The sequence below is a fragment of the Bos mutus genome, chromosome 15 (genome assembly GCF_027580195.1).
Source record: "Bos mutus isolate GX-2022 chromosome 15, NWIPB_WYAK_1.1, whole genome shotgun sequence".
NCBI classification, from domain to species: Eukaryota; Metazoa; Chordata; class Mammalia; order Artiodactyla; family Bovidae; genus Bos; species Bos mutus.
Genome location: NC_091631.1, coordinates 42,391,982 through 42,418,736, shown reverse-complemented (window position 1 = coordinate 42,418,736; position 26,755 = coordinate 42,391,982). Strand labels below are relative to the sequence as shown.

General features: G+C 43.8%; 1 protein-coding gene across 1 annotated transcript in view; it reads right to left on the bottom strand.

Moving 5' to 3' along the window:
• INSC (INSC spindle orientation adaptor protein) overlaps positions 1–26,755 on the bottom strand; it is a 138,075-nt gene that overhangs the window by 53,412 nt on the left and 57,908 nt on the right. The window contains exons 3-6 of the mRNA XM_070383196.1: positions 18,730–19,075; positions 17,703–17,755; positions 16,527–16,650; positions 2,716–2,829 (exon numbers count right to left, since the gene is read on the bottom strand). Of these exons, the coding sequence (XP_070239297.1) occupies positions 2,716–2,829; positions 16,527–16,650; positions 17,703–17,755; positions 18,730–19,075 (637 nt within the window). The remainder of the gene's footprint in view (positions 1–2,715; positions 2,830–16,526; positions 16,651–17,702; positions 17,756–18,729; positions 19,076–26,755) is intronic.

Below are 26,755 nucleotides of genomic sequence, written 5' to 3'. Positions count from 1 at the left end.
GGCTGAGCATGCAGTGAGGGTGGGCCTGGACCGCCAGGATGGGGTCGGGCCACGGAAGTCACCCTGGTCAGAAGGGTGACTGACAGCCTCATGAAAGGTGTCCCAGAGGCTGGCGTGCGTGGCAGGGAGAAGAGGTAGGAAGTGAGATGGAGTCGTTGCGGGGACCACTCTGGAGCCCCCACCCACCAAGGACTGAAAAGCAGCATTCGGCTTCAAGTGGGACTTGGAGTCGCCTGAGCTTGCAGAATTGCACTGTTGGCTGGAGCTTGTTTAATTTTATAGAGAGCTCTGGGCTCAGAGCCCAGCTGTATAATGGCATGCATTATTCAGACAGGCTCAGGATAAGCTGTCATAAAGCTGGAGGAGGCCACTTGTAGGGTGTGTAGACTAGTGGAGGGGGAATAATAGAGGAGCTGGGCTGGGTGGGGGGAGTAATTTGACAACACACAGGGGAGTCTTCTGGGCTCTGCATTCAGGAAGGGATGGGACTTGCCACCAGCTTCATAAGGAGGACTTGGTTTATTTCCTGGTTGTCAGAGGAACCCTAAGGGATGAGAGGATAGACCTCAAAGAGGTTGCCCAAACCATCTCATGGGCGCAGCTCAGAGGGATGAAGGACCTGAAGACAGACACCCTGGGCCCCCAAGGAGGTGAGTGAGGAAGGCCACTGGGGGGAGCTGCCCCACGTCTGTCACCAGATAGGGCACATTTCCTGAGCATCGAAGGTGAGGATGCTCTGCAGGGCGTACCAGGGACTCCCAGCCCCCATGTCACTGTCAGGACTGGAAACCTAAAGATGATTCTGCTGGAGGCAGAAGATGAGACTCACCACTGAATCTTCTCTCTGCTTCAAACCTCTGTCTACTCACCACCACCGTCCCCCACCCCCCCTCCCACCCCCCAACCAAGGACTGGAGACAGAGGAAGGCTGAGATTAAGTCTCTGGAGTCAGCAGATCTAGTTAAAATCTCATCTGCATTCAGGGCACATAACCCTCTCTCTGAGTCTCTGTCCCCTTATCTTAAAAATGGGAATTATGATTGTAACACATCATTAGATTATCAGGAGGATCAGATGAGATGATAAAGGGAAAGCTAGCACAGTGTTTGACATATGGTAAGGATGCAGGAGATAATGAAGGCTGTAGAGAGGGGAGGAGGGCATGGGAGGACGGGGTTGAGAAGGAGGAGGCAGGCAGGAGGAAAAAGAGAGAGCCTGGCTGCTGAGAGCAAGTTCAGAACAGCAAACAAGAGCATAGCTTCACTACCAAACAGCCAGGTTCAAATTCAGCTTGGTTACTTACTAGCAGAAATTTTTAAAGCTTCCTAGTGATGCTAATATGCATACAGGGTTGAGAACTTCTGAGTCACACTTTGGCCCAAGAAGCTGAAGGGCCAAAGACTGAACCAGAAGTCACCACTGAGGGCTTTAGGATCATGAATTCCAGGTTAGAGAGACTTGGGTTCTAATTCTGACTCCACTCTTTATCAGCTGTATGACCTTGAGTAAGCCTCTCAAGTCATTTCCTCAACCATACATGAGGGAAAACAAGGTAACTACTTATTAGGATGGTCTTATGATTTAAAAGAAATAATGTTTGCAAGGCATTAAGCTCAGTGGAGAGCACACTCAAACGTTTGCTACTGAGGTACCATACAATCCACTTCTCCCCTGAGCAAAGTTGACATTTACCCTGCTCTTCCAGATTTCTATAAAGGCTTAGGGCAGTGATTTCTGAGAGTAGCCATGCCTCAGAAACACCTGAAGAGCTTTTAAATTTTTTTATTAATTTATTTAATTGGAGGATAATTACTTTACAATATTGTGATGGTTTTTGCCATATATCAACATGAATCAGCCACATGTGTATACATGTGTCCCGCCCATCCTGAACCTCCCTCCCACCTCTCTCCCCACCCTAGCCCTCTGGGTTGTCCTAGACAGATTCCTTAAAAACTGGGGATAGAATTGTAGAGTTTTTTAAAATGTGGATTCCTAGGTCTTACCGCAGGACCTTGATAAACCTTGGGTGGGGCAAACCGGCTATTTTCCAAAAACTCCCTGAGGGGTTGTGATGCCCAGTGAGGACTGAGAACCACCAAGCTCAAGCATCTTCTTGTGACTGACATCTGAAGTTTATTAGAGGACATAACTGCTTCCAGTTGGATCATCATTCTATCCCCAAGGGTGATGCCATTTCTCAAGGGAAAGAACGAAAGAAAGAATGGAGGGACGGAGGAAAAGAGGGAGGGGGAGAAAAGGAAAGAAGGAAGAGGGAGGGAGCAAGGAGGTGGAGAAGGAAGGAAGGAAGAAAAGAGGAAAGGAAGAAAGAAAAGGCAAAGATAAAACAAAGACCTTAGTGAGGTCCTAGGGCTACGGATTGCCTACCACTGCTCTAAGCATTTGAGTCTCAAGTTCAGGGGCAAACTGACCGTGAGTCTAATGAATTACAGCACCCATGGTAACTGAAAAAAAAAAAAACACAGTCTTTCTCAATTTTGTCTTTTCCTCATGCAGTATTTCAGTGACAGCGGGCATTTTTAAGATCCAGCCAAGAACCTAAGTTGGAAGATATGATTGGTTTGGATTTGTTAAGATATGTGAAGATGGGGGAGGAGAGTTGATACTTAGAGCGGAAAACAGCTGTCCCCACCAAACTAGCTTCCTCACACTCTCCCGAGGCCTGTCACCCTGGCCCCCAACCATGAAGCTCACCTTAGCTATGATGCGGCACAAGGGAGCCCCCTCCTGGGTCAGGCTGAACAGGTTCCCCGTGGTGGACTCTGTGGTGTAGATATTGTCCGAGGCATCGATTTTTCTCACCAGTGCCTAAGAAAAGAAAGCGAAGAAGTCTGATGGTTACTCACTCATCTACCCTCTGCGCATCTTCCTTAATGGAATGCCAGTAGGTACTCCTAAGGGCCCCCTGAAATTTGTAATCCTGCCCCTTCTCTACTACCCCACGACAGGGGTGATGAGGTTCTAACTTTTGAAAAGACATGAATCAGGATGAGGTCTGAGCTATGTTTGAGAAACAGCCCCACTGGAGCAGAGACAATCAATGCACTCTGCTTCAGTCAATCAGAAAATCAGCTTTCATCACTGATAGTCTCAGCAAGTACCTTTTTGCTATTCTACTGGCTCCTAACGAGAACAGAAACCATTGGTTAAATAAACCATCAAGTTGCAAATCAATGGGTTGCTACACAGATGACCAAAGAAGCTGCTCAGTTCGAATGTCCGTAAGCTCATGTAAAATCCAGCTGGATGATGGGTTCAGGAGTTGAGTCAAAAGAAGCGTTCTTCTCTGCAGTAGCTTCCTGCTACTTCCTGCTACAAGGGGACACCTGCCTTAGGTGTCAGCCAGGCCAACAGAGCAACCTGGGGTCCTGTCAAAGAGGCGGTCACTCAGTGAGAACGCCACTGATTAAGGCTGAAGGGTCTAGGGCTGGTGGTGAGAGGGCTGGGAATGATTAAGCACAGGACCCCGGGAGACTCAGGAAGAGGAGCAAATGGAGAATTCATCAACAAATGAGATATGGAGATTATTCCTAGTAGAGTTTAGCTTATTTCTGGGAAAAAGCTTTTCATGTAACCTGAAACCACTTCATAATCAGTCATTTGTTTTGAAGCATGTGGTTCATCAATTATAAATGACTCCTACCTGCTAATTAATGTTCATTGCTCGAGTTTCTCCTGGGAGGTGTGGAGGCAGAGACTGGGGAGACTTGCCTTTGGGGTCCTCATGGGAGAAAGTAGGACTTCTGGGAAGCCACTTGTACAGTTTCAGTTGCTGTGTTAGTTTTAAAATATTAAAATAGGCTTGTTTCTAATTAACCCTGGTGTTACGGAAAAGACACATAGGAAATCAAGAGATCCAATTTCCAGTGCAGGCTTGCCTTTTTTAACACACTATACTGATGAGGAAGTATGTAAAGTATGTATAGGGTTAAAAGCATGGACTCTGGAGCCAAACTGCCTGGGTTCAAATCCTGGCTTTGCCACTTCTAAGTGCCCTAGAGATAATTCAACCCTTTCATACCTCGGCTTCCTCATGTGTAAGACGGTGGAAATAACAGTGTCCATCTCTTCTGGTGGTTTTACCCATCTCTTAAAGTTGCTCATATATATAAAGAACTTATAAAGGTATCTGGTATACAGAAGCAAAATAGAATTCTTAGGAGTTATTATCTTGTGATATTGGGCAGCTGAGACAAACAACCTAGGCCTCAATTTCCCTATTTGTAAAATTATTTAAATTAAATGGGCTTGAAGCTCAAGGTAAATAGCTCTTCCCTTTTTCTTCTTTATTCAAACTCAGAATGCTTCACACATAGCAATATGCTAATCTTCTACATACACCAGTCTAAGATTAAGTGTGTAATTAATCTATCGACACATTAAACATAAAAATTCTTTCCTAAGATTGGGTAGATGCCTCTTGTAAGATATCTAACAAAAGGTAAAATTAATAACCAGGATTTGCACTGCAAATCTCTGTAGCAAATGTTCTTCTTAGACTCATTCCCCATCGTTAGCACAAGCAGTTATGTAAGTGCTATTGGGTCTAGCATGAAAATGCACGTTTCATATATTGGGGTCCTGTACCTAAATCAGAATTACCTAATGTTCCTGATTAGTGTTTGTACTCGCAGTAGATAACATTATGTTAAATTATTCAAAACTAATGTCTTTGGCAATCATCTGCTGCTATTAGACCATTTATGTCTGAGGAAAATTTCTTATCCATGTTTATAGTCACACCTCAGCTCTGTCTCAGTGAGTCAGCTCTCTGACAATGAAAAGTTGTAAGCATCCTTTTCACAAGAATAAATTTGGAAAGATAAGAGATCAAAGGCTCTACTGAATCATCAAGGCTCTGAGTATTGAATGTGTCAGAGCTGGAAGGCGTCAGAGCCAGAAGAGCTCTCAAAAGTTTTGTGCAAGATTTCCTTCCGAGCTGAGAAAAACTGAGACACAGAAATCTGACCAAGGTTAATTACACTTGTGGTACATGATAGAGTTAGACCTTATCCCCCGTGAATGTGACTTCCTACTTGCCAAAGTCAGTGAATCCATGTCCCCCAGTGCCAGCAGGATCTCCCGGGGACTAGAGATGGAAGTCTCAAGATAAGGAGAAAATCCAGCCTCATGAGCAGCTCTTACCAAACTGCAGCACTGTACTCCTCCCTGGCTTCCATTAGCATCTACCGTGCTCTACGCTGTGACGGCCTGAGCTTCTCCGTGCAGCAGGCAGAGCTGACTGAAAGCCCCACCAGCTGCCCTGTTAGACCCCCCACCGTGTTCCTGCAGGGGGCACATAGCCCCATGAGCTACTCCCAGCCGTGACTCAGCACAGCAGGGGCTCCACTGCGAACCCAAGACTGCCAGCAGGGAACTTCACTAACAGGTGACTTGAGCTTGAAAATTCCAGCTCTTCCTATTCAATTCGTCCATCTCCATTTTCTTTCTCAGCTGTCAGACTTGCAGTTTTCCCACTGCCTCCTCCTGCTTCCTTCCCTTTATCTTTCATAGACGTTTCTTATCAAATCCTATCTTGGTGTCAGTTTCAAACCAACACAGTCTACAAAATCAAGTTTTTTCAAGTAATCGAGGAGGAAAGAGATGTTTCAAAAATACGCTTCAGCCTCTCATGAGAAGAGTGGTGAAACAATGAAAACAAGATAAAGAAAGACAGACCGATTAAACTGAATGATAGAATTTTTTAAGACAGATTAGGCAGATATGAAACAAAAATGAAGATCTTGAAGAACAAGAGAGATTTTTTTTTAAAGTGTTTAGGAGATGCATACAATATAACTACCCTAAATAAAAAATGTAAAAAGGGGGGTATATTTTTAATTGTTTGTCCATCAGAAAGAGTGACTACAGTCCAGTGAAATTTATTAGGAGGAGTAAACTCTCAAAAATCAGCCTGGAATAAGTTTCTCAGATGGAGAAAGGAAATATCGTGAAGCCTCATTCAAAGGTTCAGAGAGAGACTCCATAGATACAGTTAGGGCAGCCAAGCCATGCAAAGGGATGACATAAACACAAGTAGATTAAAGATGGCCACAAATTCTTTTCTACTCCTCCTATAAAGAGGTGGGTTCTAATGTCCCTGCCTTTCGAATCTGGGCTGGTCTTCGTACTTCTCTTGACCAACAGAAGGCAGCACGTGGTAGAAGTAACATTTCAGGATTTCCAATGCTAGGTCATCAGAAACTCTGATGCTGCCACTCAGGCTTCTTGGAACATTCTTTTCAGAGTCCTAAGCTACCAGGTAAGAAGTTTAATGGGGCTTCCCAGGTGGCACAGTGGTAAAGAATCTGCCTGGCAATGCAGGAGACATGGTTCTGATCCCTGGCTACAGTCCATGGAGTCACAAAGAGTCAGACTCGACTGAGCAACTGAGCGCACAAAAAGTCTGATAACTCTGAGACTGTCATGCTAGAGATGCTGTGTGCCATGTGTTGGGTCCCTGATCAATACTTTCAACTGAGACCAGCTTTTCAACCGTCTCCTCCAAAGCACCATATGCATGAGGAACCTTTCTAAGATTCGCTGAACCATTAGGCAGCTGAATATCCCCAAGTGACCTCTATCTATGGCACAAGGAGCAGAAAAATTACTCAGCCAAGCTCAAAATTCTTGACCCTTAAAATTGTGAGATGTAAAGAAAATTGTTGTTGGGGTTGTTTGTTATGTGTTAATAGAGTTCTGGAACACAGGAGAAAAGTACAGACATCAGCACAAAATAGTCAAAGGATCATGAGATAAATTGCAAGGGAAAATGTTTTAAAATAAATAAATAGTTATTACTGCCTGTGCCCAAGAGAGCATTTTGAGAAATGCATGAATTAGGGCTTGAAGAAAGGCACAGAAAGACTGGACATGTTAAACAGGAGACAGGCGAAATAATAACTGAATTCAGGCTTGGATTAGCTACTGGTCTATTGGGAAAATATCTCCTAGGTGTAATTATCCAGTTTAGAGAGACAAAAAAATGGATAAGACCACTTAAATCCAGAGGTCTGGGGCAGATTTATTTTTCACAATAAGGGAAATCCTAAAATCTAAAAGAGTATTTTTAGAAACAAAAGAATGTGCCAGAAAGGAAAGAGAAGTGAAAGCAGAAACACTGCTCAGATCCAACAAATAGTGTTCATTCTATGAATTAAGTAAGGAAAGAGACCCACATGAGAAGCAGGGCAAATGGTAAGGAAATCAATGAGTCTTCCTGAAATGAGTTGGGGATTAACAGAGGACAGAGAAAACTGAATTAGACATAATTCATTACTGGGGGAAAAAAAAATAAAGATGTAGCAGAAAAATGTTATTTAAGACTAAAATATTCAAAAGCTTTGGGAAGACAATGTTCTGAGAAGCACAGGGCAGAAGGAAGGTTCTGACTAGGCCCATAGGCACCAAGCTTCAGGAGCATCACAAGAAAACCCTGCCAAGATGACAGGGTCTTAAGTCCGAAGCGATTCTCAGCAAGAGGCAGAGACAATGGCCATCATATTATAGAACTAGGGTGTCTATATATCCTATGTCATTTTTTTTTCTAATTTAGCCCTAAAAGAATTTTTTAAAATATATGTCCCCCTATAAATTTTTAATTTGACAGGTAAGTTTTTCATCATAACTTTAAAGAACAAATTTGGAAATGATATGATTTCCAGCAGACTATAAATAGTGACATAAAATAAAATGACTGCATTACTGTTTTAGATGTATTCCATGAAATCTACATACCAAAACTTGATACCATCACATGTTTAAAAATACATGAGTAATCTCTTTAACATGGGACCATTTTGCATCTTTTCATTTTAAAATTTACATTCTTATTCCATTTCTCCCTCAGAATTTTATCTTAATGTAATACATTTAAGTTTCAAATAATTTTACTAATCACCATTATCAGGCTTATGATTGAAATTTGAAATCTTCTATTATTTCTTTGACTATAAGGCTCTAAGTGTTTAAAAATAATCTCTTCTTAGTTGAATTAGTGTTACAGTTATCATCAGTACAATTGGTCAATACAACATAGATGATAAATTTTGAAAAATAATTATAAATCATAAAAATTAAAATTTTATCATAACTTTATCTCCTAATGAGATAAATAAGGCTTTGCAAACATTTTAGGCTTTCTAACTTATTTATCCATGACTAAATATTGACTTAATGATATAAATCCTGAAAAATCTTGTTTCTATAAATCAAATGAAAAGAAGAATGGGAGGAGTTTGTATAGACAAGTTGTTCACCCTTTGAGCACATTCTGAGCTATGTAGTCACTCAGTGATCTATCATCAAACACTATTTTTTAATGATCTGCCAGCTGATAATGCATATAAATTTGTAGAAGCAAAAACTGGAAACCATTTGACTTGCAAAAGTATTTCTTACCCAATCATTAGATTCATTCATTCACTTATCTCAATTTCTGGGAAGAAATCCAGAAGTACTTTACCAAGACATATGAAATAACTCTTAATTATACCTACTACTCCTTCAACTCCTTCACTTAGAGCACCTTGGATTATCCAAATTATTCAGAGAGGATTAAGAAAATCAAAATATTATTAATTTCATCACCAATACAATTTTAATCAAATATTTTTGTGTGTTTCAAATATGTTTTATAAAAAGCTTGAATCTGCAGCTTTTGTATATTTAATTTATGGAAAATACCCACCCTATGACCTAACTGGCAAAGACTGTTTTTAAGCCAACCCAATCAGCCAAGTCAACTTAGCTTTTTCTCAATATAGACCTGACTTCATTTTTAATTAAAAAATTTTAATATGTGTTCCAAGAAATGCTAAAAATGCTGACAAATAATTATGGAAATCATTTTATAAGGGAAAATGCTAAAAACTGCCAATATTAAACTAATATAGACTTAAAATAAAATTTGATTTAGTTGTATATGTTCTAAAGCCAAGATGAAACAATCTATTAAACTTTTCAAAATGCAAAGTAATACATAGCTTACACTGTAAATTAATTATAAATCTGGAAATATAAAAGGCACTGTATTCCTTCAGTAAATAGATGTGTTTGTGTATTGAACTTTTTGTGTTTATTTCAAGGAATAATTAAATAAGATCTGAGAATAAAAATATCATTTGACTATTTTTAGTAGCTCTTATGATCAATTTTCCCTATGTGTTTAAAGAAGAAGAAAAGTATTTATACTTAAATCTAATTAGTCCCGCTGCCAGAAATTAATTATATCTCTTGCTAACAGTAAGTAGAAATTAGTGTAAATATCTCACAAAGTGTTTAGACAAAATAGTCTAACTGGTGCCTTAAATAATATGCATCAAATCTGAATAGGAAAACCATGCAAAACTTGATTCTGTGAATTTTATCCAGTATATCTCGAAAAATGTGGTCTTTCTCAAAAATATTTCAATTACATTTAAAAGAATCATTATCATTAAACTTTAAAGTCTTTGGTTCTTTAAAGATACTTTTCTTTCCAGCTAATGACATCTCTTCGGAGAAGGCAGTGGCACCCCACTCCAGTAGTCTTGCCTGGAAAATCCCATGGACAGAGGAGCCTGGTAGGCTGCAGTCCATGGGGTCGATAAGAGTCTGACACAACTGAGCGTCACTTTCACTTTTCACTCTCATGCATTGGAGAAGGAAATGGCAACCCACTCCAGTGTTCTTGCCTGGAGAATCCCAGGGACGAGGGAGCCTGGTGGGCTGCTGTCTATGGGGTCTCACAGAGTCGAACACGACTGAAGCGACTCAGCAGCAGCAGCAATGACATCTCTTAGAGCTGAGCATAACACAGAGCTGAAAAGAACTGCTTGCATTTAAAAAGTGCCCCTAAATCCATTGTTAGTGTTTGATTTGCCCTACCTGTGCTATCTTTGCTTTGTCTACGGAGAATATCCCTCAAGAGCTCTGCACAATTTGAGAATAAATGGATAAGATGGGCTTCCCTGGTGGCTCAGACTGTAAAGAATCTGCCTACAATGCAGGAGACCAGGGTTCGATCCCTGGATCAGGAAGATTCCCTGGAGAAGGAAATAGCAACCAACTCCAGTGTTCATGCCTGGAGAAGTCTATGGACAGAGGAGCCTAGCGGGCTACAGTTCATGGAGATGCAACGAGTTGGACATGACTCAGTGACTCGCACACATACACACACTCTACCATTCTACCACACTTCTAGATTCAGAAAATTCCCACGCTGGGAAAAATACACAATTTATAATGCTTTTCTCAACAGAAATATTTTAAACATGGAAATGCATGGAAGCCTAAAGATCTACGGTTCAGGAATATAGGTTTCTTTTTTGTTTGTTCTCCTCACTCCCCCTCCAAGGTTTTTGCTAAAAAGTGGGGGTGGGGGGGTGGCAATGCACTATAAGTTTTGGGATGAATGAGGAGTATGCCTTTCTTTCAGAAAATAACAGAAGGGCTACTAAAAACGATGTATCATTGGGTTGTCTTTAAAAAAGAAAACAAATGAAAATTGAAGATCTAGAAATTGATGTCCTTAAAAATACGTGTGCTTGCACTTCTCCTAGGAAATCTTTGGGAACACAGAGGATGCAATGCATCCGAAGTGGTAGATCCCAGGCTCAACCACTTCAAGCAGCCCAAATCAATGCAGCCTAGAGTGGCAGAAACACAACGTTTACAGGAGAGCCTGAAATTCACAAATGTTGAAAACACTGCGGGGAAGAATACAAATCGAGCAAGTCTTTGAGGAGGAATTACAAATACCTGGCTTTGCTACGAAGAAGAAATATATCACATACCCGTCCATGAAAAAGGAGACATTTTTCTCCCAAATATGGTAACCATCACATCACGATTAACCTGTGGTTTCTCATTTCCTCTAGTGAATGTATGTTCAGGAATCCTTGTGGACTATGGACAACTGAAATAGTCATCCTGTTGCATATGCAACCAAGACGGTACCTGTCATCCACCCTCTTTCTCTCAACCACAGATGAGTGCCTATTAAGGTCTCTGGCAACCCTAAAGAGAGTCTTGGGACTACATGTTGACTGGAATTCCCACCCTAATGGTTGTTAGGGTTGATTGGCCTGTGTTAACTTTCTGTGAGTACAGCAGCAATGCTATGATAATACAGTGTATGCAAGGTACCAACTCTTTGGGTCCTTTCAAGTATCATGGGGAAAGACCAGTATAAATCAAAAAGCCCTGAAGAAATCCTTCCTATTTCTGGGGAAACAGCCTGGGCTGTAGTTACCCAGGGAAACATAATTTCACACACACACACACACACACACACACTGGGATGAGACCCTCCTGACTAGGATGAGCTGAATAAGAAAATTAAGGAGAATCCTATTAATCTAAGAACTGGGGGCTTTGAATTATTGCTAAGAGTAAAAGGATTCAGCTTTCAGGTTTTTTTTTTTTTTCTTTCACTTTATTCTTTCTCAGGGAACTTTAAAATGAGATAGAAGACCATTTAAAAATTTTGAACATCCTGATAGTTCTCCTCCTGGCAGTTATGTTTGGATTACCTTTACCTTGCTGTTGAATTGCCCTGCAGCCTCTGATTATCTGTATTAGGTACCATAGCTGAGCAAAATCTGAGAGTGGGAAAAAGAACAGGAAAGCAAATTATAACCTTTAGTTACAAAATCTCCTTAGAGTCAATTTAAGGAATGTAGTATTTTGAGTCATTTCCAAGTTTAAATTGCCCACTGGGATTCCAGAAGGATCTACAAAGGAGTAGAGTTTGTTATGGTGGGGGGGAGGGGGCGGGGAAGCAGGGTGGATAGCTTCCTGAAGGTGGGAAAAGATGGCTTCATAGGGAGTTGACCTCCTCTTCCAAAGGGCCCAGCCATACCCTTGCCTGACCACAAGTGGATGGATGAGTTCAGTAAGGTTACAGGACAAGAACTGTGAACACTCAGGAGTGATGCTTGGTCTCCAGTCCTCCTGCTCTGCTAGGGAGGGTTCAGCAACACCACCTCTGCTGGCCTCACTCCCCACACCTCTATGTCACTTGCCAAGAGGGTAGGGATGCATTAGTTAGTTTGGAAGAAGGAACCAGGTATACTCAGCTTAGCACCTGCCTCTCTTCTCTTAGGAAGCGTCCCTCTGACCTGACCTTTGCCACAAGATAGGTACTTGTGCCCAGGTGCGGTCTGAGGTTGCCCAGGTCTGCCTGGTACTGGGAGGGGAAACTTAGGGGCGAGATGAAGTTTTAAGTTCATGCAGCCACAGAGTCAGAGATAAACTCACGAACCAGTTCTACTAGAATAAAGGTGATATTTTAAACTAAAATAAATATTGATTGATGGGATGAATATAAAACATCTATCCACATGAGGCTGAGTCAAGAAATTCAAAAGTACAGGTGAGAGGTGATTTATTCAATAGAGTCCCCTAGAAGTCGTCTTCAAGTAAATCAACCTCTGTTAAGTCTCTTCCGCTTACCTCCCACACAGCTAATCCTTTAAGCCAAGAAAGTCTAATCCTTAATACTCATTAATTTTCCATTGGTGACTCCTAACAGGTAAGCCTTAAATTTCTATGCCCACCAAGTAGTTAAATTATCTCAATAAGTAATTAGTAGTTAGGTGATTAGGAGGCTCTTTTTAGCAAAGCCTGTTGTTAGCTTCTCTTAAGGTAGCTAGGTCTCTAGTGAGTAAAGCTACTGACACAATCAGAGGAGTGCCACCCATAGTCCTGTGTTGTCTTATTTAATGCCGACAACAAGCCACTGTCGAGATGAGGAAACTGAGCAAAGTTAAGTAACTGGCTCAAAGTTTGCAGATCCAGTAAGCAGCACAGGATTTGAACCCTGATGCCTCCAAATGCTATGCTCATTTCACCACTCCACAAGGATCACATTCATAGATGTATACGTTATCAAGATCGGAAGAAACCTTGCAAGTAATTAAATCCAACCTCCACCTACTGCCAATACCCTTCCTGGCACGACTCAGTGATGGGAAGTTTCTAAAGCAGACCTTTTACTATGGGGCAGCCCTATTGTTTTGCCAACTCCTTTTTTTCATGGAATGTCCTATAAATTCGCTTCCTCTCTTTGGAGGTAATACAGCGTCCATTCAAGATTAAGCGTCCCAGCTCCTCCACCTAGTCCCCACATATCTTAATCTTTGGCCCATTCTCATCCTTCCAGGGACCTCCCTGAACACAATCATTGGCAATAACACATCTAGAATCTGGAGCCTGACAGAACATTCCAGGATGGAGCAGACCAATGCAAAGTAGTGCTGGGTTATCACCGCCCTCCTTACAAGCACCATTCTACCGTGTATTGTAATTTGTGGTGGAAAGAGCACTGTTTCTCTGCTTTAGAGCCTACGTGGCTCCCTTGTGCACAAAGGGAATTTTCCCAAATTGCATTTCCTGAAAACCAGTATCCCAGAATAAGTGAATGGGTGCTTTAAGAATAAAAAAAGACCTGTAACTATGTAAGTTTGGAACACACTGCTTAACATTCATGCATTAATAAATCTTTATTGGATGCCTACTGTGAGCAGATATTACATTAGTGAACAAAACAAACCAAACTCCCTGTTTATGCAAACTACAGTTCAGACAAGAAATACTATGAATATGTGAGGACCTTTAAGAAGACTCACAGTAGCATATCAAGAAATCCTAATATAAAGAAATAAACTTAAGTTTAATTATGTCAAGATGATAAACAATAAAGAATCTGCCTACAATGCCGGAGATGTGGGTGTGATCCCTGGTTGGGAAGATCCCCTGAAGGAGAAAATGGCAACCCATTCCAGTATTCTTTCTTGGGAAATCCCACGGACGGAGGAGCCTGGCAGGGGCCCTCTGGGGGCCCATGGGGTCGCAAGAATCAGACTCAACTTAGCGACTAATAACAACGGCAAACATAGGATCCTGGTATAATTACTAACTTCTAGAGAACAGTATTTTAGTCACCCGTTTAGGAAACACATGCTCACAACACTGAACACAGGTTACCCTGCCTTCAGGTGGTGTGTCTTTTTATGTCACCACTGTCCTGTTTGGAAACTTTCTAAGGTAAAAAGAAGCTAAAGATCAGCCAAGAAATATTATGAGCACAGCAAGCTCAGCCCATAGGAGGGATTAGAGGACACCATGGGACATGTGGGAAGGAAGGGAGGAGTTGTCAGGAAACCAACAAGTACACAGAGGAATGGAGGACAGACACTGCCCCCTCCACCAGGGGAGGGGGATCAATGAGGGACTCAGTCCTAAGACAGGAGCAGTTGATACAACAGCTCTCAGGCTGAGTATCAGTGATGCAGGTGGGTAGATCTGAGGATGCGGCAGGATTTAGGCAGGGAAGCAGAAGGGTTACCAAGTCCAAACTAGCAGTACAATCAGTCTATGGATCTGAGACAAGGTGCTGGGATCAGGAAGGGACTTTATTCAAGAGCTGGCTGGCTGAGAAGATGGTAGGGTAGCGCTGAAAAGGGGCCTGGTTGTCAGGTTCTTTTATGAACCAGAGATGGGAAGGGGCTGAGGAAACCAAGAAAAAAGACTATTCAATCCTAGCAAACATTCCCTAGAATGGGCAAGCCTCAGGCAGGGGAATGTGTTAGTTTCAATTCCTTACAGTCAGGCGGCTCAGGTTATCTCCCTGAGGCAGGTCATTATGTATGCTTACAGTAACAGTAGCGGCAGGATGAGGGTTCAAGTCACAGAAGCAGATCCAACATGAATTCAAAATTAAGCCTTCCCAAAGCACTAGATCAGGAATTCCACCCTGAACAAGGTCAAGTTGAGGAAAAACAGAATGGATCCAGGTGCCCTGGGAAATCAGATACATAGTCCACAAGGCCCAGGTAGGTTCCTGACAGCCTAAGGAGCTTTTCCGCAGGATTCTATGATCTAGACCATCAAAAAGACATCCTACCCTTTGCCTGCGGTAGAAACAGCTAGGGACTGACTGCTTGCAAACCCTGCTGGCTTCTGTTCACAATCCAGCAGAACTCTTCCACTTCAGCCCTTTTACGTGAGCCTAGTGCTGCTGCTGCTAAGTCACTTCAGTCGTGTCCGGCTCTGTGCCACCCCACAGATGGCAGCCCACCAGGCTCCCCCGTCCCTGGGATTCTCCAGGCAAGAACACTGGAGTGGGTTGCCATTTCCTTCTCCAATGCATGAAAGTGGAAGCCTGGTACTTCCTGGTACTTTGATGCAAAAGAGCATCAAAATGGTATAAAAAGAGTCAACAGGCACCTGTGCTCCTGCTCAGGCGTCCCTTCAGGCTCCCCTCGTCCCTACCACTGACTTCAATACCCCAGCTCATCACTTCTCCAACTTCTACACCCACTTTAGCTCCCATGTTCCAGTGGGTACCTCTGGACTTGATGGTTCTTGATGGTTCCATTTGGGACACTGGCCCCAGCTTGAACTCCTACCTGACCATACATGTGACTGTCAGCATTTGCTCATCAGCTTTAAGCACCAGAGCCCCGGTCCTTCCTTCCCCTTGTCCCAGGCTCTGGGGACAGGGAGAGAGAACTTTACAGACCCTTCTGGGTTGCACAGGGCCAGCTACCCTGACCAGCAAGTGAGCCAGATCAGAAGGGCCTGTGCTGTGTGCAAAACGAGCCAGACACACAGGAAAAAGAGAAAGGAAATGCTGGGTTAGGTAAAAAGGCTGAGTTTGGATAGAAGCCGATACGTGAAGGGATTTGTTATTTGTGGAAAGCTTTTACTTGATGGTGGGAAAAGAATGGCAAATATGTAACACAATATTTCTGTAACTATAAATAACATGTAAATACCTTTCCTAATGAAAACCGTATGGAATCAGCTTTTCTGGAGGCTTTTAAAATAGGAAAAGGCAAGAGAAGGAAATAACACGTATTTAACCTATACTATGTGCTAAGTGCTTTTCAAACGTTGTTTACTTAGCCCTCTCGCTTTTCTTCTGGGGAAGATTTTCACTTTATAGATGAGGAAAGGGAGGCTACGAGATTAAGGAACCTGACCAAGGTCTCACCATGAACCACGACGTGAAAGTAGATCTGTCAGGTTCCAAAGCCTACGTTCGTTCTTGAATCAAGCACCAGACTGCCTGAAGGCAGGAGCTAGACTATCTGACCTTTCTAGATTCTTCTCTATTGCCAGGATATCCAGAATTGACTTGTTCCCTGCAGGTGCCTTAAGTCTTTGGGGACAATAAAGATTCATTGTGTGTGCTGTGAACAGTAACTCCAAAGAGAAGAGTTAAGGCGGTGGGAGCAATACTGAAAGTACAATTAGGAGACGGTGTGCTCTGCCACCGCCTTGCTGTGTGACCTTAGGTCAGTTTCTGCCCTCTCTGGCTCCAATTTTCACATCTGGAAAATGCAGAGCTGTGCTAGATGCTCAGCAAGTCTCTGCTCAGCTCTGACAGTCCTGTCTCTAAGGTGTTGGAGTTCACTTTGGCAGTCTGAGAAGGATGGCCCCCAAGAAAGGCCACTCTGGAGCTTCCCCAAGCCTAGCAGAACCACTCAGCCCTCCTCCGCCGCCCAGCCAGCACTGACCTGCACCTCCCGGGTCAGGGCCAGCTCCAGCAGCTGGCCAAAGTGCTCGCCCAGAGTGCTCAGGGTCTCGCTCACACAGGCCTTCATTGACTTCAGGACATGCTCATTCTCCACCTGGAGGCACCTAGGGAAAGAAACCCTCGATGGGCCACCAGAAGGAGCAGGCGGTCATAGCCATTTCCGGGGCCAAATCTGGGCCTGTCGCAGGCCTGGTGGTGGAACAAGTGGCCTGGGAAGAGGATATCAGCTCCAGGGGAGTCCAAAATGGAAATATTCCAAGACTGGCTCATCCTCCGGCTTCCTAGCATTCCGAGAAGAGCTGGCCTAGAATGGGAGCTAACAGTGCAAGTCACCAGGAAGAAAGGCCACTCAAAAGTGGCTAAATCCATACCTTTGGGATTCTCCCTGGGAGAATCAACCATCAGTGTCTAGAGATGGGGGATGAGAGCTGCAGAGGAGGGATGCTGGTGTGCCATGCTCACTCTGAAGGTGTATCGCGATGCCCGTGCCCCTTTAAGAAATGGCTGCCTGCAGCAGTGCAGACAGGAGCCTTGAGGATTTTCTCCTCACCCAGGAAGATCAAGATAAAATCCACCCTTAAGGCCTGAGAATGTTTGATGCTGGAAGTCCAAAGAGCCCACACAGCCCTAGGAATGTCAAGTTGCAGGTTTTTCTTCCAGGGCCTGGGGGCTGTAAAGCATGAGGGAGAGTGTCAACACACTCTTGGGTATGTAAACAGGCCAGGTTGAGTGTGTGTATGTGTCTGAGTGTCGTTGCGGGTTTATGTATGTGAGATATGGAGAAGGTGTGAGTGTACCCCTGTGATTGTGGTCAGTGTGGATGTGAGGATAAGGTGTGTGTGTTCACTTTCACTTTGCCTTGACCATGGAGATCAGGGGGCTTCTCAAAGCTGTGAGAAACCTTTCCTTGCTACCAACCCTCATGAATCCTCTTTCTTCCTATGGCCAGGCCTCTCCTCTGCCTTCTACATTCTCCCATGCCTGAAAACAGAGCAGAAAATCCCCAGGGAGTCTCTTAAGGTTGCAAAAGGAAGCTCCCAGGTCACCACCAGCCCTCCCCAGCCCCACTGTTCCCATGGAAGGAGACAGACGCCAGGACCTTCCTCTGCCTAAGGATGGCAGACGCAGTCCAGATTCACCCAGGGGCCAGATTTACCTCTCTGTGACTGCTGACAGCTCTGAACACTTCTCCATTAGCAGCTTCTCAATCTGCAGAAAAATAGATCAATTTTATTCAATTCAATAAGCATTGGTCGAAGACCAACTGCTGAGCTGGGCGCTCTGCGGCATAAAGATGAAGAATCAAATCATCCGATTTGGAAAACAGGCACATAAACTACAACCGTGCGAAATGGATGGCAACAGAGTTCATCGTCAGCTGCTCAGGGAAAGAAAACTGAGTGATTAACTGTGCTGAGGGATCTGGGAAGTCTCAGAGAGGAAGAGGCATTTGAGCTGGGTTTCAAAGAGTGAAGAGAAGTATACTGTGCAAAGTGGAGCAAGGAAAAGAGTAGAGAACTAAGGTGCACAGTGATGCCAGAGGAAACAGATATGAAGGGGGATTTTCAGTGGTTCACTCTGGACCTGAAGAAGATTCAGAATCATGGGCTTTGAAACTAGAAAGCTGTAGGTTGAATCCCATTTATACCATTCACGCATAACTTAGGGCAAGTTACTTAGACTCTCTGAGTTTCTATTTCCACATCTATAAAATGAGGACAATAATACTAGCTAATATTTTTAATTAATTTAATTAGAACTCAGTCATCACAACGGAGCTATGAAATAAATTCTATTATTATACTCATCAGGATGATGGAACTAGAGCACAGAGAAGTAACTTGCTGAGGTCACACAGCACACAGAGCTGAAATTTGAACCCAGGGAGTCTGGCATTAAAGTGGGTGTATTTAACCATTTCAGTGTCTTGCACTGTGGCCTCACAAGTTATGTTGGCCTCACAGGTTGTATAAGTTAAGTGAGATGTGTATAAAAACATCTAGCACAGTTCCTAGCACAAAGCAGATACTCAGTAAAGGTCCTCACTGTCTTCCCTGCTTCATTGGAAGGGGAGGAAGGTCCCTGGGGCAGGAAGACTTCAGACTCTAAGCAATTCAGACCCACTCTTTTAAAAGACACTCCCAGTTCTGAGTGCCCACCCATGCCCAGGCCAGGCAACCGACCTGGCTCATCTCCTGCGAAGAGTTCCTGCTGACAGCGCTGTACTCGCTGACCATGGAGCGGGCATGGCAGGTCAGACGCACGCTCATGCTGTGGACGCGCGCCCAGCGGTCCTGGGCCAGCTTCTGCCCGATCCTGCGCAACTCAGTGCTGATGACCCAGCCCCGCTTGAGCAGCAGCTGCAGGGGGTCTCCAGGGCCAGGGCCACCTGCCAGGATGAGGTCACCCTGGGCATCCTCCTCCAGGCTGATGGGCTTCGCCTGCAGGACACACATGCACTCACACTCCGTCATGAGCTTCAGGTCCTCCATCCAGCGCTGGACTGAGTCCACTTGCATCAGGTGCGGCCTGCAGCCAGGGCACAGCATCATGAAGGCTCCTAGCACTCCTCAAGTTCCCACAGTTTCAATCCCAAGCCATCTGATGTTTCCTAAACACCTACTCTATGCTCACCACTGTTTCTTGCATTCACTTACCTTAAACTTCTTGCTCCTCATTATGCCCATCTTATAGATAATAAGATGTTTTGAGGGCAGATGACCAGACAAACCAGGCCATGAAGTCTGACAGAGTAACAAATAACTTTTACAGTAAGAAGAAAACAGAAAAACCCTAAGTATCAAGTACTGGTTATGTCAAATAAGCTATAGTACAGTGACATAATTATATAACGTGAACCTATTTAAAATAATGTTTTCCAAAAGTTTATAGCATTAATAAACACAAAGTATGCAATCAGTATGCAGAAATGTAAACACAGCTATTATAACTATGTTAAAAAGCTATGTCTAGAAAAATATTTAAAAGGAATATTAAAATGCTAGTGGTTCTTTATGGGTAGTGAAATGAAAAAAATTTTTCATTTGTTTTCAACTTTTCTCTAACTTCTAAATTTTCTATCATAAGCATGTATATGACTTTTTTTTTAAGCTAGATATTTTTCTTTTTATTTTTTCTTACTTGATGGCTTCACCATGCAGCATGTGAGATCTTAGTTTCCCAACCAGGGATCAAACCCACTCCCTTTACTTTGAAAGCATGGAGTCTGAACTACCCGGTTGCCAGGAAGTCCCATACTACATTTTTAATGGAACAAAATTAACTCTATTTAATACAACAGCATAAGAATATCAATTAGATCCTAAAATCTTTGTCAAATAAAGTTCACTCTAAAAATCACTTAGTCAAATAATAGTAAGTAACATCAGATCATTAATGAAGCTTTGAGCATTGGTTGAGTGAATTATATTTAATAGCATGTAATTGCCAGGCACTGTGGGAAAAGTGGAGATCAACATGCCAAGCCTCCCTTCTCCTGGAGTTTCAGATCTGCCTAAATAAACAAGACACACTAATGAGAAGTTAAAAAATAATAGACTTCAACATCATTTGAAAGTTACAACAGAAAAAGATATGCACAGCTAAACTTTAAGGCTGGGTTTGAGTCCCTTAGCCCTTGGCTTGTAACAGGCTTCTAACTAGTCTTTTGTCATGCATCTTACCTGCCTCCAGCCATTCTCCATCTACCACGAGTCATTCATTCATCCCACAAGTAAGTACTCAGAGTCTACTACATGCCAAGTACTGTCCAAGCTCTGGGCTATAACAACAGGTAGAAAAAAGCCATTTCCTTTGTGAAAGTTACATTCAAGTGAGACGAGAGTCAACTTTCAAAGCAATTTCCAAATAAACAAAAATAAATAAGCAATGTATACTAGAGGTAGTAAGTACCATGAAGGAAAAGAACAGGAAAAAAGTCTGGAGAGTTGTGGAGGTGGAAGGGGAGTAGTTACTGCATTGTAAAAATAGGTGGATCAGAGAAGGCTGTCTGAGAAAGGGACATGTGAGCCAAGATTTGAAGGCCATGAGGGAGTGAGCCGTGTGGATATCTGGGGGCAAATTGTTTCAGGGAGAGAAAACAGCAAGAGCAAAGGCCCTGGGGCACACAATGTCTGTGAGATGTGTGAGAAAGAGCAAGGAGGCCAGAGTTAGCCTGACAGGGAGAGAGACGGAGGACTTGAGGTGAGGGGAGTGGACGGTGGAGGTGGGCAGACCCTGAGGAGTTGTGTAGGACAAGGTGAGGACTTGGCTTTTATTCCGAGTTATCACAGCACACAGAAAGCATGGAGGAGAGTGGATAGGTGGGCCCAAGGTACCAAGGAGGACTGAAATGATAAAGGCATGCTCCAATTATCATGGTTAAAATCACATCTTCATTTTTAATGAGAAGGACTAGGACTTTCTCAATGATGCAGCTGTCTATAAGGCTTTTAAATGTAAGTTTTAACTACAAGACTTATACTGTTTATGCAAATTATACATGTGGTTCCTTACAGCTTTTTAAATTGTTAAAAATAAGAGCTTACCAATGACCTTTCTATCTCCCTCTCCCTTCATGAAAAATAGCTATTATATTTTGTAAAGAATTTTAATAGAAGATAGATGGATGAAAAATCACTTTATGGATATACCACAATTTATTAAACATTTTCCCATTCTTGGGCACTCATTTGTTTCTAGTTCTTGACCACTACAGACCCCATTATACATGTGCCGTTACATATCAGTATTTTCATTCTATGCCATAGACCCCAGGAGTAGGAAGGAGCAAAGTTCAGTAAGTTGCCACATTAGCTCCCCAAAGAAGCAATGCATTCCCCAACAATGCAGGAGAACTTTCTATACATATATGTTGTTATTCCCCTATGTGAGTCCCCCCTACCAACCGCCTCCTTCCACAAGTTAAAGTTCCCGAGGCTCAGATGGGGAGCTTCCTAGATCTGGCCTCAGCCTCCTTTCTATACACCTCCCTTTTCCATCTTCCCTCCAATCTTAGCACTCTCACCATAAACACACTACACTCAGGGTACACTCAACCTCCCTGTTTCCCAAGTACGGCAGTCTTTTACAATCCATACCCCTGTCTTGCACAGATAGTTTCTTAGACCGGAATCTTTTTTCTTTCTTCTTGACCCGGCAAGCTCCTATTCACTCTGCGATACTGGACTCTAATGTTACTTTCTCTGAAAAGCCTCAGTCAGAGTTCATCAGCTGCCCCCCAGCAGCTCCCACCTCTCCATGCTTCCTCCATTGGAGCCTAATAACATTCTATTGCAATTTGTATATCTGTCTGCACTCTGTACATCCTATGAGGGACAGTCCCTCATATCTGGTTTCTCACCAGTGCCTGACAGATCCCAGCTCCACCTAGAATGAGTGGCAGGCATCTACTGCTCTACCTCTGCAGGGGGGACTCTCCACAACTCCACTATTCCACCTCCCAGGGAACGGCATCAAGAACAAGGTCAACTGACAAAAAAATGCACAACTGAAAAATTGAGAATTATGTTTTATTTGACAGACAAAACTGAGCACTTCAAGTCTGGGGGGTAGCCTTTCAGAATAGCTCCAAGGGACTGCTCCGAAGAGGTAAGGAAGGAGCCAGGATATATAGGGGGTTTTGCAACAAAGGCCAAGTAGACAGAACATCAAAACAGTACTGTTAAATAAAGAAAGCCAGACATCTCAAGTTCATGAATATAGCACTATTTATGTATAGGAAGATGCAAGAGTCAGGACTCCCTGAAATCGTTCTTTTGATATGCATCTCAGCTATCTAGCTATCTAGGCCTGGTACCTTGTTCTTTTCTATCCTGAGTTCCCCCAGGGCAGCCCACTGGCTGCAGAGTGAGGCTGCAGAGGCTGCAGAGGCTGAGGGCGTGGCAGCAGGCGGCCCATCTGTCTCCATTCTGAGTTCCCTCGGGGCTCACTTTCAGGGGCAGCTATAGTGGCCTGATGGCTGCAGCATCCTTTGTTTACTGATACACTGGCAACATTTTCCATTCATGACAACATGATAGGAAAGGGGATACAGGAGATGGAAAAATATATGCCCATCATGTTCTAGAGATACAGACCTGGGAGGCAAACTGACCTAGGGGCTTTTAAGGGGCAACAAATAAACCAATCACTCACTCACTGACTCATTCTCTTCATAAATACTTAGGAGGGGACATCTGTTGTTTTTGTCTTCCCAGCACCCTCCCTCCTTCCATCAGTGGCAAAGGCAAGCTACATTAGCTGCCTGGCCTCTTGGTGGGGTAATGTAGGCTTCAGCATTTGGGCGGGCCCCTGCTCCCAAACATAAGGTGGTTCCTCAGGAGCCCTGTCTGCATTGCGTGAAGATGCTCTTCATCACGGCTGGTGGTTAATCCATGGGTGGGCTCCTGAACCAAGCTGCACTAATCTGATTCCCTCTCCCTAAACTATGAGACTTAGAACCAAGAGTTAACAACAGACTGGAGGTGCCGGATGTGAGTCACTTTCATGACGGCAACTTCAGCTGTTCCATGAGGAACTCCAGCATCAACTGAAGATTGGGGAACAAGGCCCAGAGTTAATCTTTATTGCTTGCAAGCAAAAGAATCTTTTCTGAAGCACAAGTTCACAGATAATTAAGCAGAGTTCAGTCAGTGCCATCCCTTAAAAAAATGGTTTTCTGGGAGCCTTTCATTCCAGTTGGAGATCAGGGTAGGTTCATGTAGAAGGTGGCTTTAGAGCTGGGTAGGGCTGGGACACAACTTAGCAACAGAGTTGGAACACCTAAAGACAGTGGGAGCATCTTCCAGGGTGTGGCAGATGAAAGGACAATGAGTAGGTCAGTGGGGTTAGAGTTAAACATTCTGAAAGAGAGGGAGCAAAGAGAGGGAAAAGCTTGGAGGAGGAGGAAAGCCCTGAGCTTGAGAAGCTTTGAAGCCAGAGTAGGGGTTGGGCATTTATGCTGAAAGCCCCAAAAAGCTATTCAAGGGCAGCAGGCTAGGCAACGACAGGAGGAGACCAGTGGAGTTGAAAGATTCCTACCTAAATCACAGCAGCTGAGACCAGCACCCAGCACAAAGGAAACCCACAGTGCTAAGATGGGCTCTTGGCACATCTCCCCATGGAAGAGCTCTGGGGTCCTCAGGGGGAGATACGCACACCCCTCACTTCTGGTCTGGGTGGGAAAGGGCCGTGGAAGAACCAGGTAGAAAAAGAAAGACAAAGCCACCACTTGCCAATGACCTGGGCCCATCCACAAGGGAACCTCCTTTCTGATAAGCCACGTTGGTAGCATGTACTTCTGATATGATGAAGACACTTCACCTCTGTCACTTTTTCCCTGAAACCCATCTCAGTCTGATGAGATCCCCAAACCAAGATTTTCATCACTCCCCGCTTCCTCCCCAACTTGCATGGAGGTTATTACTCAGTTCTTGCTCTTTAAGGTCTTTAGAAATTAGAAGGAAAGTGGGATTTCAGAAGCTTTGCTGATTAAAATCCTAGTTGATTTATCACTCTGCTGGTAAGAGAAATGGAATGACAAAACTATTGATTTCCCCGGTGTTTGTATATTTGTGTCTGTGTCTGTCCATGTTGGCAGATATGAACTCATCTCGGTGTCTGTCTATATCATCTGTGTGTTGGTGTTTGGGTGACAGTCTGTGCATCCCTACCTGAGTCAATACTCAGATGAGTTTGTGTGTTTACTGGTCTTGTGTCAGAGAAACTTGAAGATTAAAAATGGATGGCGGTGGCGTCGGACTTGAGTGTGGGCTGCAACTGATGACTCAGTTCCAAAGAAAAGAGAACAGAAAGTGGAGGAAAAAAGTAACTTTGCAATGGAGAAACCTGGCAAACACCACCTTAACCAGGAGATCAACCTCACTGCTGATAAGCCACATTGATAGCAGGTAGAAGGAAATGGCAACCCACTCCAGTATTCTTGCCTGGAAAATTCCATGGACAGAGAAGCCTGGTAGACTACAGTCCATGGGATTGCAAAGAGTCAGACACGACTGAGTGACTTACTTTCACTTTTCACTTTCAGTCTTGACATGCCCTGGAGGAGGGTATGGCAACCCACTCCAGTATTCCTGCCTGGAGAATCTCCATGGACAGAGGAGCCTGGCGGGCTACAGTTTATGAGATGGCAAAGAGTCGGACCCAACTGAGTGACTAAACACAGCACAGCTCAGCACAGTTCTGATTGGATGTGAAAAAGACACTTCAAACTCTGTGAATTTTCCCCTTAAACCCGTAACTCAGTCTCATCATGGGAAAAACAACAGGGAACCAACCTAAGGGTTTGCACACAAACTAAGCACACGGCACACATGTACAGAAGACCTGAGTGACACTCCTCAAACCTCAGGGCCACCAAAAGCAAGGGGAGATCAAGAAACCGTCATAGACCAGAGGGGAGCAAGGAGATGCGGTGATGACTAAGTGTAACAGGATACCCTGGATAGAATCCTGAAACCATAAAAAAAAAAATAATACATTCATGGAAAAACTAGTGAAATCCAAATAAAGTCTGGAATTTAGTTAATGGTAAAGGGCCAATGCTGCTTCCTTAGTCGTGACTAATGGACCAAGTGGGTATTAGACAGTAATCAGAGGAACTGGGTATATGGGATATAGAAAAACTGTGTACTATCTTTGCAACTTTCTGCAAATCCAAAACTATTAAGCAAAAAATAATTTAAGTTTCTTTTTAAAAGATGAGGTTTGGCAGGGAGGTGGAATTCAGATGACAAGCCAAAGGATTTTCCACCCCATCCCTCTAGAAAGAATTTCACTTCCCGTGCTTCTTCCCCAACCGGAAACACAGGCGGAGACGGTATGTCTCTCTGACTTTGTGTCCTGAGCTTCACAGCAGGAAGCCTTAGTGCATCCAAGCTCCAGAGGACCAGAAGATGGAAGCTGGCTACGAAGCTGAAGCCAAAGGAGAGAGGGTGTATGGCTCAGCTAGGAGACAGAAGTTGTCCTCTTAGTGGGGAGAAACAGGGAGAGCCTAGTTGGCTCTGTCTTCAGTCGACCCCATCACCCACCCTAGAGCCCAGCAATGGCTGGATCCCAGGCCAGACTCTTAGACCTGAGCCTTCTGCACTTAACGATCCCAGGGAGGCCTCACTCTGGCAGCCAGGCCCACAGACTGGCTCAGGAAGATCCTGATCCCTCCTTAATCGCCTGAACAGACCCTGAAGCAGAGCTTCCTCAGACAGAACAGCCTATTGTGTAAAGGCCTTGAGCATAAGAGGGGCTTCCGCAGGCCCAGGCCAACAAGGCTTGCACTTCTGCACACGGTGGTAGAAAGAGCTGGGCCTGCTGCTCATAATCTGTGTGAGGGATTAAAGCCAGGTTGGCCCTGCTGCTGCTTTCTTCCCCCTTTTCTGATATTTGTATTGAAGTAACATACGTATTTGTTGTTGTTGTTCAATCACTCAGTCGTGTCCAACTCTGCCACCCTACGGACTACAGCACACCAGGCCTCCCTGTTCTTCACTATCTCCTGGAGTTTGCTCCAACTCATGTCCATTCAGTTGGTGATGCCATCCAATCATCTCATCCTCTGTTGCCTCCTTCTCCTCCCTTCCTCAGTCTTTCCCAGCATATGTATTTAGAAGTAAACAAATAATATCAAGCTGCAGTTTGATGACTTTTCATAAAATCAATGTACCCTGGTATCCTAAAACAGACAAAGGAATAGAACGTTAGCAGCATTCCAGAAGTCACCCTTGCACCCCTTTCTGGTCACTCCTCCACCACAATAACCAGTGTTCTGACCCTCACAACATACATTAGCCTTCTTAGTCAGTTTCTTAACCTCTCTGAGCTTCAATTTCTTCATCTGTAAAACTGAGATAATAATAGAACCTGCCACACTGAGTTGATGGACGGATTAAATGGTGAACACGAAAGGACATTGCATAACACAAAGAAGATGCTCAAAAATGTTCATTCTCTTGGCTGCCCTTCCCCACATGCAACACTTCAGCACCTCTGCTGCTGCTGCTGCTAAGTCGCTTCAGTTGTATCCAACTCTGTGCGACCCCATAGACAGTAGCCCACCAGGCTCCCCTGTCCCTGGGATTCTCCAGGCAAGAACACTGGAGTGGGTTACCATTTCCTTCTCCAATGCATGAAAGTGAGAAGTGAAAGTGAAGTCACTTAGTTGTGTCCGACTCTTAGCGACCCCATGGACTGCAG